General features: G+C 45.0%; 1 protein-coding gene across 1 annotated transcript in view; it reads right to left on the bottom strand.

Moving 5' to 3' along the window:
- Nucleotides 1–13,638, bottom strand: part of LOC110842583 (nucleolar protein 4) — a 55,273-nt gene that overhangs the window by 17,507 nt on the left and 24,128 nt on the right. The window contains exon 6 of the mRNA XM_022088359.2: nt 5,080–5,196. Within this exon, the coding sequence (XP_021944051.2) occupies nt 5,080–5,196 (117 nt within the window). The remainder of the gene's footprint in view (nt 1–5,079; nt 5,197–13,638) is intronic.

The following is a 13,638-nucleotide window of genomic DNA, read 5'->3' as shown; positions in this document are numbered from 1 at the left end:
AAGTGCACTAAGCGGCAGAGTCAGTACGCAGTTCATTAATTTCTTCCAGACACACAATGCTTTTGAGAATAAATAAGCTGAAAGACTGAACAGTGGTGTCAAAAGCGTCAAAAATTTCACAGATGAATTTTGAAATTGTTCTGTACCTAATGATTCCGTGCTTTATTCGAGTAGATATGCAAAACATCGTTGGTTACGATACCACTGGCACCAGTGGCAGTGGAGTAACAGCAGCAGTGCTTTGGCATGGAATTATCAACTGGAGTCGCCCACCCATGGCAAGAGGTAACACAAACCGCCTCGACGGATCTGCATTATTTCGACGGAGGAAGACAGGACCATCAGGGTTTGGTATGCTCTCCAACTTCCTCTTTCTCTCCCTAATGGCTTCAGCGATTTCATGTTGTTAGCCAACCAACTGAACTCGGGAGTCACCCCACTCACTCATCCAATAAAGCGTAGTAGGAGTCGTACCAAGCAAAAGAGTAAAGACTGGAGGAGGACGGAAACCTTTGCTTGATCATCTCTGCTCTGGTTCTCCAGCCATGGTGGCAAGGCGAGCAAAAGTGAAAAGCAGAGGAGACGATGGAAAGTCTTTCCTACTACCCGGGCTTTAGGAGGGAGAGAGTTTTCTCGCATCAAAGTCAGGCGGGTAGAGAGAGAAGGGCTCTTCCGCAAATGAGGTATGTTGCTTCAAATATCCATCCATCCTTTGGCTTCTGTTCATTCCTCTTCTGCCTCTCTCCACATCAAATTTCATGCCATCATCATTTCTCCTCGACCAGCCATCCACTACCAGCCCAACCAAATGGCATGGCATGACCTGCCAACTCTGGCTCGCTCTAACAATACGAAATGCATAGCTGGTCTGGTAAACCAGATCAGACCAGGCTCCTCCACCGACGCTACCCATCCATACACACACCAAGAGTAGAGAAGTAATGGAGATTGAGGATAGTCGAACCGCCATGCATGGAGTCAGAGTGCGTACGACCCTATTCTAGCTCAAATCTGGTAATGGATATGGGAAGCGAGAGATGCACTAGAAAGTTCAACAGCACCTTTGACGATGTAGAAAATTTCGTTCCACGCTCCATGAAAACAACGACGGCCGTCGTATACCAATCCCAATTTTTTTAGGTGGGGGGACCCAGATCAAGATGGACGATGGATCCATAAAGATGAACAATGCCCAAGTTCTCATATCATATGTACAATATAAATGTATGTAGGTGGTGGGTACTGAGGAGAGCGGTGACCAATTTATAGGAAAATCAATCAGTACAAACACAGACTTTCACTCCATCCAAGCACATCATCAAGTGAGAGTACGACAAAATTGGACCAGCCAACCAACTAGCTGGTGTATGGGAGGCGAGATGAAGGCGCCTTGTTTGTTCGTCGTCGTCGTTTTCTTCTTGTGTCGTCCTCATTTTTTGTCGTCTCCCGTTAATACACTCCCCTCTTCCTCTTCTTTAATATCTCCTCGCCTCACATTGCATTACTTTATATTGCATTACATGTTGTCAATTTGTGAAGGTCTTTCGGGAGGAGGCTTAGACTTGGTTGTGCCCGATTTCACGTTCAGTAAGTTACCAACCAGCAAGTTTTCCGAGCCAGCAACAATGAGAGAAATTTCTTCATTAGCGACGACGACGACGAGAGGGAGAGAGAGAGAGAGCGAGTGAAGTGTGGAAAAGGAAGCAGGCCAAGTCGCAGCTGGTTGATGATGGCACCAGCAGACCATCGCATCCATCCTAGGCAACCACCGAGAAGGGAGACACTGACTCTAAGAGAAAGTAGACTGATAGTGTCTCTTTATTACCACTTTCCAGTCATCTGCATCCACGGACTCTTCTCGTGCTCCTCTCTCTAAGCTTCCCTTCTCAACACGCAGACAGCCACCACCACCGACTTCACTTTCACCACCATCAGAACAGACATTTAGTTTCTTCTCTTGTCATGCCATGCTCCGTAATATACTCGCAACCTAGGCCACCACTCTGGGCAGATGGAAAGGAGTCCAAATGTCGGCGGCGACGGTGGTGGTGGTCCCCAAACAATAAAAATACACCGCAGATAGTGCTGGTCCTATCACTTGGGTGGTACTTACTCTACACTTTCATGAGAAAAGCACCCAGCATAATACACAACTCGCAGACGGTTAAGTAACATGAAGGACGGCAAATAGTAATTGCACGAAAAGGTGGAGATTTTATTCAAACTTCAAAATCAAGGGATGCGTACATACATGCTTACATGAACTGGGGGTCGACTTTAGCGTCTGTCTTGTTTGTGTGGGGCATGATAATATTGGCCGTGCTAACTATTTTTTCCCAGAACGGAGCGTACCCAACACCGCTATTAGTCGGGAAGAAACTGTAAATGCAATTTCCTAACTTGGGACTTGAACTACCACCGAAGGATGCAATAAATTCCTCCTCGATCATGGAATGAAATAAACGAAACCTCTCGTTCCCCTCACTTACTGCACAGTTAGTTACGCTGTATGTATTTACTTGCAAGATGACAATAGATATTCAGTAGAAATAACGTGGTGCAAGCTTTGATGCAAACTTTTACGTGCACCGATGGATTCATCTCATACTGCAAGATGCATACTTTGTTCGCCTTCTTCCTTCCTTCCTTCCTTCGCTGGAACTCAAAATCTCTTGGAGACGTTTCCTTCTCGCTCCTCTTTATTACAAACATTGTTTTCTCAGTAAAACCAGGCAGGGCTTAACAACATCTCACTGTTCTGTTCCTGCGGGCTGTTCCTTCTTAAGCAGCAAAGTGAAACCATATAGCTGGGCGAAACCCAGGGTCTTATACGTAAGTACAAGTAAACTGGGTGGCTCCAGTCATAGGACCTGGCAAGTTGAAGGAGGTGAATTCTTTGGAAATTTCTTGGATCATATCATTCAGTCCTCCGCACCCGCACTCAATTCTTGGTCCGACCGAGCTTATCTAAAGTAGGTTTTATTTTTTGGTGGGAGTGAGAGACCTCGATATCCTTCACTTTCATGGGAGAGCCAAGCACAAAATTTTCTCTGCTGACTGCTACCAAAGAGCACACTTGTGATACATACGCTCGTCGAGTATATTTTCTCATATTCATAACTGGCAGTAAAGAAAGAGGAAAGTATATCACGGAACAATAACAGCTGCACCCGAAACTTTTGTGAAAATACCGCAGATGAAGAAGAACGAGTCTTCTCCGCCGTTGGTTGGGACATGGATTCCCTTTATCGTTTCCTCAGACAATCATCCGTCTCTCATCATCATCTATCCATCCATCCATCCATCTACTCTCGGGAAATCCAGCATTAAAATCAAGGCAAGACTGGACGTACGCCAACACAAGACGTGACACCACTGCGACGGGTACAAGTGTGCAGAACTCTTGCATGTTACAACTAATAATTTGATGGCACACGTTGCTAGTGTCAGGTACAATTTCACAATATATATTTGCATACGAGCAATACTATCGCTACGTACCCACTGCTTCTGGTCTACTTCTTAATAACAAGTTCTTACGCCTCACTTTGCCTTTTAAACCAAACTGATTTACAAGTACGTACGTATATGAACAAGAGAGCAGCGGTAGTGATAGTGGTTGTGAGATGAGTGCACATGCGAGTAGTTTCAAACCTGACTTTTTGGCTCTGATTTAGGGATTGACCAACACGTTTCTGTAAAGCAGAGGAACTAAACACATCTACATGTACGCTGCTATCTCCTCCACCCGATAAGAAACTTACTTCTCTTTGATCGAAGGTTGAGAGGTTGCTTGGTCGGAGGAGACGAAAACGAGAAGCAGTCTAAATGATTGAATAATGCATTCAGTTTACCATCCCGTCTTTAAGACGTATATCCTTTCCTCCTTGACAAGAGGTTGAGTCGTCCCAACATTCAGGAGGAGGAGGACAACGACGACAGTCTATAATACACCCTCCGCCGTACATGCAAGTGAATAAAACACTCTCGCCATAAAGTACAATGGTTGATAATCCACGGTCTTTTTGAGAGGAGAGGAGTATGCAGAAGGCTTCAGAATCAATGGAGCAGATAAGGAGCGACTCTCCTCCAGTTACCAAGTGGTAAACTACAGAAATCAGTGCCCGTTGAACTGAACCCCTTCTTCCCACCACCACTGCTGCTGCACTATCGTTTTTTAGAACACATACAAAGACGAAGCCCGACAGACAAAAGTAGTCGTCGAGAAGGGTGGTGGAATAAAAAGTGATGTGAGATGCAGCAGTCTCGAAACTTGCAAGAAGAGGAAGAACATGACCATGCTACATACATACATTTGTACATACATAAGAATATACTGGTTGGTTGGCCGGCTATGGCTGAGTGAGGGAGTCGCATTCTAAAACTGCAATTTACAAACCCTCATTGAACATTTATGGTCAGCTCTCATCCACCTCTCACGTCTGCTGTCCATCTTCAAATTGCCCTTTGGTATCAAAGTCAACAAACCAACCAAGTCCCACTCACATCCTTCCAGCAGAAGCAAAGCGTCATTGTTATTTCCTCTCAGAAACATAATGCACCCGACCTTTAAAATTCCATCCTGTTAAATACCCAACTCGAATAAAGTCTGGGCGATCCACTAACTACTACGCACCAACTCAGGCAAGGAGTGTCTCTTGTCACATCTATTTAGCTACCGACGTGTATTGATGGCAAACGTGTAAAATGATATCTTACATCCCATTACTTCTTCTCTTACCATTGGTGGAGGTCTTCAAAGAATGTTTACATTTGTATCTGCACGGTTGTGCCGTCGCGACAATGCATGATCACTATTTGCATGCAAAAATGAGAAACCTGATGCCATTTTTAAAATTGAAGTGCAGCTGAAACATTCAGCCGCTCTGAAGTAATAAGCATTAAATATGTACGTTATGCTACTCATGTGGATCTGCATATGCTCGAGTCGAATGTGAAATGCGCCAAGAAATGAATTACCAGAAGGCAGGAAGCAGTGTAAAAAATTAACTCGAGTTTCATATCTCTGTAAATTCGAGGAGGTGAGCAAAGCGAAAGGAGAGAGGAGCAGTTGCTTACCCGACTTGTGGGGCCTCTTGCTTTCACCTTCACTTTGGAGGGCACCAGTTTCTTCCGGCTCGAGGAGTGAGACATTTTCACCATTCGATTACGCTCCTTCCTCTCAATCGCGAGCAACTGCACAAAAATACGGACACAAGTTTTAATTGATTTCCTTTATTTTTTATAAGTTGAGCAATTATTAAATCAAGCATTATTCGAGGGTTGGCTTTAAAAGGATGCTTTTTTGCAAATAAATCTGATATCTGCGTCTGATATTGATACTGATGAATGCGGCACGGAGTAAAACTAGGTCGTCACAAAAGTTTTTGTGTGTGCATGTGATTGATGCGCGTTGATCACACACAAAAAAATGATCCGAGATGCTACATAGTTGGGCAACTTTCGTGCTGAAGGAAGGGACAACATCATTAGTGCCCAATGTTTGTACCACTGTGACCATATTAGCTCACTATTTACTCGATAAGGATGAAAATTCTCAAGTTATTTCTAGGAAATTAGTACTCAATGATGAGTGCTAATTGATTACTCGGATCAAATAACTTTCAACAACGGCAGACTCTGCTTAAATAAAACCACTTGTCAATGTCACGCTTTATTGCGCAATGTTGCGAATGCTTTCTTTATGCTGAAAACGGTAAGGAAAGCTCACCTTGAAACGAGGAAGGACAAGTTATAAGAATTAGAAGGGGTACGAGTCCTTGCTTTTATTATTTTATTCTCTTCCTCGAAAGTGTTCTCAAGTGAAAAAGCAAGTTCGCCCTTCTGCTGGACACACGAGCGTTGGTCGACAACCACTCAGTCACTGGGAGAAGCCAAAGTGCGCCCTCGACTACTCTCTCTCCTACTTTTCTACCCATGCAGCCGGTTCTTCTCTGCTCCACCACCAACTCGATAAAATGTTCGAGATCAGCTAGGAGCGATTTGACATGGTGGTTGTTACCCACTCACACCCACCTCCTCCTATATCAGCATGCAGTATAAGTGCATGAGACGAATGCTTCACCCATTCCTGCTAAACCACGATTCTTTCCTATATATCGTGCCATGCATGATGTGACGCTCTCCTTGATGGAGGAACTCCTTCTGAATTTATCATCCACAGACCCAAGACGAAGGAGAGAGGAGTGAGCGAGCACAGAGAGGAATTTGGACGAGTGAGTGGTCTCAGAGGAACCAGATACTCAAGAAGAAGAAGACGAAAAAGATGTATTTGCTAGGCTGAGAATGGATGGAACAAGTGAAGTACGAGGAGTACCTCTTTTTCTTTGCGAGGAAAAACTCTTTGCTGCTGATGATCTTCCATCCAACATAAAACACACGAGGAGTCATATATTACCCAAGAAATGTGGTATCATCCCAACGAAATCTTTTTCCTGGTCTCTCGCCTCCTTCTCTTGCCTGCTCCTGCCTGACGTTACAATACACACTGCTTTTTGGTGTGGCGTCGTACATTTTATTATTATGCAACAGCATCACCTCTGCCATCAGCCAAAGAAGAATTGGTGACTGCGACTCGTGTGTGGCTCGCCTCGTTAGGCGGTGGCCTGCCTGCCTGGCAAAGTCCATCCAACTATTCGAGCTTCCTTTTTGCCTTTGCCAGAACCTGAACTTCTCGTAAACTCTCTCCTTTCATTCCTCGTCGTCTCGCTCTTATCCGCCGCATTTCCCAAGTTTTTTTTTGCCGTGTCACTCCCTCCTCCAAAATGACTCCCACTATGCACCGCTCACTTCTGGTTGCGAGCAAAGTATAAGATCTTTCACTCACTCGTTCCTTCGTTCCTGGCTTGGATTCAGTATGCAATCAATCCCGATTCTGATATGTATTATGAGAACAGAAGAGATTGAGCAGTGCACTGTCGGCCAAGTTCCAAGTCTATTTCTCATTGTAATAATAGGGACTCTAGCCCCACACACCATGCACCAATCTCATATATTACCATCGAGAGCGAAAAAAGACGCTGCATGGGATATGTACGAGTCGAGAGAGGAGGATGAGTTGAGCAAGAAAAATGTATGGGCTGATCTCACACCCATCATAATAGACATCTGCTCAAATCTGCTGCTCCTCTCTCCACCTCGGCCTTCTTTTCGACAAAGAGTCAAAGAACGAAATCAAAGAAGGAGAGCAGCAGCAGAGCAGCAGATAAGTTCATGGGTATGGACGATGAGATGATAATAAAATAATACGTGTAGCAGGGAGAAGAAAGAACGGCACAGCACACGGTCTTCTTCTGGTGCTTCTTGGAATCTTTCTATCGTCGGTATGCTCATCTCATCCCACTGACTCGACGTCGTCCTCAACAACAACAACAACACAGTCATCATCATCATCATGGTCTCGTAATCACTTGTTTCTTATTCTCGAGACTTGACTCTAATGTATTCCTTCTTGCATCCTACTCATCACTCTTGACGTCTCCACATACTTTGCTTAATGTATACAGCAATACAATTTAAAGTCTGTTCTCAGCTCTCTGCACCATCGTCCATCCATCCATCCACCCATCCATCCATCTACTGTGTGTGGGAATGATGATAATGTTATGATGATGAGACCACGGTGGAGCTGACGGCAAAACAATAGTTGATGACACAGACTTCCACAACCACACCAGACACCACGAACGAAAGCAGCTTCCTTTCAAGAAAAGATTTAACATATTGTTCTTCTACCAGAAGACTACTTCAGAAGAGGGAACGAACCAAAGTCTTTGTCTCAGCCTGATAGAAACACAAAATATGCATGATTTTCTTGCCTGTATGCATAGATGTATTTATGTATGTATCTCAAAGTGCATATTTTGTTCACCAAAAAGGAGACGAAAACCAATTGACCCGTCCGTCACGGAAATGAGCAGTGAGTGAGCTAAACTGTATTGAGAATTGGGCTTTCTGTCAACCGACCTTCTTTATCGTATGTAAAATAACCCTTTATTTTCTCTCGCTGTACTAGCACAATCAAACCGAACCAACCATAAGCAGCGACTCAATTTAAGCCCAACAAACCTTCTCTTCATTGCACAACCACTAACCCCCACCACGAACCAACCATTGAATGAAATATGAAGCCACCAACGAATGATAAGGTTGACAACACATTTGAACGGGGTGATCTGCTTGCACCCCATTTATGCATCTACGTATAAGTCGTATTTATATATGTGTATGTATGTGTGTGGTTCCAGAGTGCAGTGGTAGTTAATAGCTAGTGGTCTCCTCCCATCTTATTTACCAAAGAACGAGCAAAATCGAACGAGATAAGCAAACGCTGCTGCTGCTGGTGCTGCTAGATCGGAATAGAAGAGAGATATGAATGTTCTGCCTACAAAATGAGGTCCCACATCATCCATTTAGCTCACAGCCATGACCAAACACACTGCCGGACTACACATGTATGCACATTCGTTGTCAGAGCATGAGGACCAGTATCTGTTTAGATAATGGAATAAAACGTGTTGAATATTATGCATTTGAGGTGGTGTAGAGTTACTTCCATAAGATGTCCATCCTTAGACTAAAACGCAGCCTCACCTGGATTCCCTTCTGGTTGATGGGTCCTCGTTCAACTTTTCAATGTCATTTACAACACATGATCATAATAAATTCATGAAGAAGGACTCTACCTTTGTTGGATGCTCAAGTATAATAAGTGATCCGAGGATAATAACCAAGTTTGACTCGACGACGGTAATATTCAGCCCTCTTCTGAGGTGAGAGAATCTTTTGATCACGACCAAACCAGATTCCTTAGAGAGAGAGAGTGAGAGAGAGAGAGAATGAGAGAGCAAAGTTTTCAACTCTCGGTAATGGGGTGGTTGGTTTGCTGGGTTTGAAGAAGAGTGAGAAATTGAGACACCTGTTTCACACTCAACTCTCTTCGTCAAAGTATTTCACAGTTGATGGGTGTGGATTGAATTCGTGTGCGGCGTATAAGGAAATTTACTCAACTTGTGAGCCTTTGCTTTCTCCGACGACTTTCACCAAGTCAATTTTGGTCTCTTCACAGGAGGACGTCCTCTCACAGTGCCGAATCTTGAAATACATCAAAGATAGGCCTTGTCCTTGTGTGATAGTGGGTTGCTCAGTTTTCAAGAAAATTTGAGGAGCGAGGACGACAACTTACTAATTGGAGAAGCAAGAAGTTGAAAAAGTTGGCGAGTGGTGAGTGTGCTGCGAAGGAAGGAACGAGTGAGTTATTCACCATGGAGGTCATTCCGTGGCTGTGAGGTCTTTATATATGTATCCTGCCCCCAAAATGACGAGTTGTCTGCTGAACGGCCGCGACTGGTTTTACTTGAGACTTGGAGATGAGAAAACTTGTACCGAGTGAGACGCCTTTGTTTCTCTCGAGGTAAGAGACTTTCTCCGGATCCCTCCTCCTTCCTTGTTATACAGCTTCTGCTGACGGGTGATAAGGAGAACTCTCTGCCTTCTCACTGTGGGAGGAAGTGAGGACCTTTGTTGTTTTAGTAGGCTCAAGTGACTTTGGGCCAGATATTGACAAAGGGGGAAAACGGGTAGGCTGTAGTCTCCTGTTTGTGAAGAACAACCACCATTCAGCGTTCCTTCCTAGCTCATCCGGCGTCCGTCTCTCTTTCTCTCTCTCGCTTTCTGAAATGAGATGAAGGGTTGACTTGTGGGAATCTGGTTCTGATAAGCCGTATATATTCTGCCTCTTCTTCTGAGAAATGGAGAGAGGAGCGGTGGTGGGCGATGGAACACAACGGTTCGACCCAAGGAGTAGATGGAGGAAAGCAGTACTACTGCGACTCTGTATGAAATGTTGATGAGGAGAGCGTGGTGGCGATGTTGCTGAGACCCGGGTTGGCGTTCTTCTGTTCCTCCGGGTCTTTCCTGTCTCTCTTTTGTACCCAACGACGACGACGAGTTCACCACACACACACGTTCCTCCTGCTGCTTTCTTGTTACCATGTGCGGTGTCCTCGCTTCAAGTCTTACTTCAAGTCTTACTTCCTCCACTTGAGCCGCACCAACCATCCAACCAACCAACCAACCACTCGGTCATGAGAAACTCCACTTGGTCCCTCTTCCTCTATCACAACTGCTCCTATATCTTTTGTACTTGGACTCATTTGCCTGCCTGCCCGCCCTTCTCGGTGGCAACCAGTCGTTCAGTCACTTATATATGACCAAAACATGGACATGGGCGACGTATGGTGCTCTCGCCTCCTCCACGACTGCTTTCCTCTTCCATTACTCAGACCTCCGAAATGCTTACTTATTCAGCAGTGCTGATGTTATACCGTGGGCTGTGGAACATTGAACGCTGGCAAGGTTACGAACGAACCAGATCGCAGAGAACCCACAAGAGAAAGAAGTCTCCTGCATATTATCAGAATCCATGTAGATGTACGTACGTACTGCCAAAGAGAGAGTGAGAGAGACGCCGCCTGCTTATTTCTGCATATATGGCGCACTATACGACGCAATTTTCTCCTGATGTCAGGTCAGGCAGGTCTTTGCTCACTCGTTTAGAAATAGGCAAACAGTTTGGTCGTATTTACAAAATAACACATCACTTCCCTCACCAGCTGCACTTTCCTCTTTCATCAAATGAACAGTTCTTCCCAACAGAAAGACAGAGGCAGGCAGGCGGGGAGGCAATTTACCAGAGCGTCGTCTGTGGAATGGAATATGTAAAGACCTCTTTGCCATCTAATAATATACAGCGTCCTCGCCTCTCGTCTCTTGTCTTGTGTGTATAATAAAAGAGTGAACGACGAGGACGACGACGACGACGACTATGAGATTTGGGTGGTGGTTTGGAATGGCGTAAAGTCACTAAGACTATACTTTGGCCTCTCCTACATTTAAATGCATGCGTACGTGAGATGTTCGGGTTAATAACTGCTTTTTGCCGAGAATCTAATGAAACCAAAACAATTTCGACAAAGCTCACTCAGTGCGAGAAGGAAATCAAATATCCTCCGAGAACTAGTTAGGAGTGTGGAAGAGGTACTTTTGCTGGAGGAGAAAGAGCGAGAGAGGAGACGCGACGAGTATGAAGTGAATCATCCATTTTTATCTGCTTGACGACCCTGCCGACCCACAATCCCTCCATCTTTCTCGTGGTGATGTGCCAGCCAGCCAGACATCCAAATCTCATCGTCTCTGTCTCTGTGCCACACACATCCTCTCCTCCACGACCACCACCACCACTCGGTCCATCGTGTCCTACCAGATCTCCATCAATCTACGAATTACTTTCACAAAAAAAGAATGGATTGAAAGACCGCCGCGTTCACCTCTCTGACCTCTAGTTCCACTGGCGAGGACACGCGTGTAAGACAGATGAGCAGCAGAGAGAAGGACGAGGTGATGGAACACCCATCTCTCTGATGTAAATGGAGAAAGTGAACTCTATTCCTGGAGAAAGTAAGTGGAGGCTTCATATTACGCTATCTCTCCTCTCGTCCTCACCAGCACCACACAGCTATCATTACTCCCACGACAATGCTTCACATCCAGGAGAGTCCCCTCTCCTTTCTCTAGGCTCAAAATTCGATATTTCACTTCCTTGAGCGAACAGAAGCCGCACACACATGTCAATGTATGCGCTTTCTCTATAAAGGAATAGACGTACGTAGGTACGCATATAGCACGACGGCTCTGCAGCTCACTGCTGAGAAAATGCTTTCCAAGACCCACTCTCGCTCTTCTTGTGGCCTGACTTTCCTCTACCCCACCTCATTTATTGTGCCGTCGAGGCAGCGTCGCGCCCACGTCGATGAGTCCAAGTTTACTGATTACTACGGTCAGCCTGGGAGAGAAAGGAGGAGGAGGAGAGGAGACCGAAGGAAGGAAGGAAACAAGTGGCTTGGGCTTTTGGCATGACAAAGCATCGAGAAAGAAATGGGTTCGTTTTTGTTCTTCCTTGAGCCCCCACATACACACCAGCGGAGTGAGCAGAGTTGGTGGATGGATGAATTGAATACCCAGTAGTGATGCTGACTAGAAAGAATACCCTCGCGAATTCTTTTCCTCGCTCTCTGCTTTCTTTCCATTAATTCTGCTTCTTCACCATCCATCTAATCTACCCCTACCCGCCTGCCTGCCTGCCTGCCTGCCTCGCCAACGCAGCCACAGCTCCTCCAATTCCAGCTAAACTTCCCAAATCCCTTCTCGTGTTCCCACTTCCCATTTTGCCAAAGACGGAAGCTCCTCCGTCTGTGTCTACCTCGATTTGCACCACGACCCTCCCAGAAATTCGGTCGCTTCCTCTTCTTCACAATTTGTATGTCTTGACTTAACCTCTGCTTTTATCTCCAAGAAGAAGATGCGCCCTCGCCAGCATCAATTTTGCTCCTCTAGTGTCCTCGATATCATTTCTACCCGTGGCGCCATGGGTGTAAACAATCTCTTCCGTACTACTTCGTCCGTACATGCATTCGTATCTAAATATTCACATTCATTACACACCAGCAGCCCGTGTTCTTTCAAGAGGCTTCTCAAATTTGGTCATCATGCACATGTACCCACGTATATCTGCATTCGTCTCATCTAATAGCACGGAATCCTCACCACCCTCACATTTCCACAGTTTGATCTCGCATGCATGTAGGAGTGGATAATAACTAGGTTTTCATTTTCATTCTCGTAAACGTTGGCGGAGGAGAGTTAGCAGGAACCCAACCTACAGATCAGAAAACTGCATGTACATCCATGCCGATGCACCCCTCTCTCTCTTTCCAGCCTGATTTGGAGATTGTTCCTACGACCAACTCTTGCCCATATATCAAACTTGCCCTCAATTTACCAGTTCGTGCCACACACTGCTGCATCATCGTGAGCTGGCAAAGGGAGAACAGAACCACGACGAGTGCGACCCTCGTGCATTCACATTTCCTGCAAATCCGGTCGCTGTTCGACAATCAAGGAAAACGATAGGCTCGTGGCTCTTTGAAGTATAATTTAGAGGGTTCTGCTGACTATAATCAAGCGAAGTAGGTAATTTCACCCCTAATTCCAAGTTAGTCATTTGGGAGTGGATCCTCGTTGGTCTTCTCGCTTGTGGGCTTCGACCAAGCCGAGATTGGGGTTTATGTATGTGCGTTGTAGAGCAGGAGAAGCAACACAACACAGCACTCTCATCACGAAAAGACCGGTTTCAGTCCAGAAAACTCTCTTCTTTATCAACACCCATCCTGGGTTTTACACTTCATGAGACCGAGGATCTTGCCAAATCACAGGATAAAATAACACATTCGGTGTCGAAAATCTGTTTCTCTTCAGCCTAAAACGACCTTCTGGATGGGGCATCAAAGTAATGCAACAAATTATAAAAAAAAGAATCTCAACTGGCTGAAGTCCATAATTCGATATCACAATTGCATTTTAAACATCCTCAAATTTCTCTAATAAAATTCCCAAGCAAAAACCCACTGGTAGCTAATTTAATGATTTTTGAAAATGTATGAAAATTAATTGAAAATATCAAAACTCGTCAGACGACTCGTCATTAACTGAACAAACTCTTGCTAAAAATATATGGACGCATAAATGTATATGAACATATGTATATACATATGTACTTCT

The sequence above is a fragment of the Folsomia candida genome, unplaced genomic scaffold (assembly GCF_002217175.1).
Source record: "Folsomia candida strain VU population unplaced genomic scaffold, ASM221717v1 Fcan01_Sc001, whole genome shotgun sequence".
Taxonomy (NCBI): domain Eukaryota; kingdom Metazoa; phylum Arthropoda; class Collembola; order Entomobryomorpha; family Isotomidae; genus Folsomia; species Folsomia candida.
This window is presented reverse-complemented; position numbering and strand designations above follow the sequence as displayed.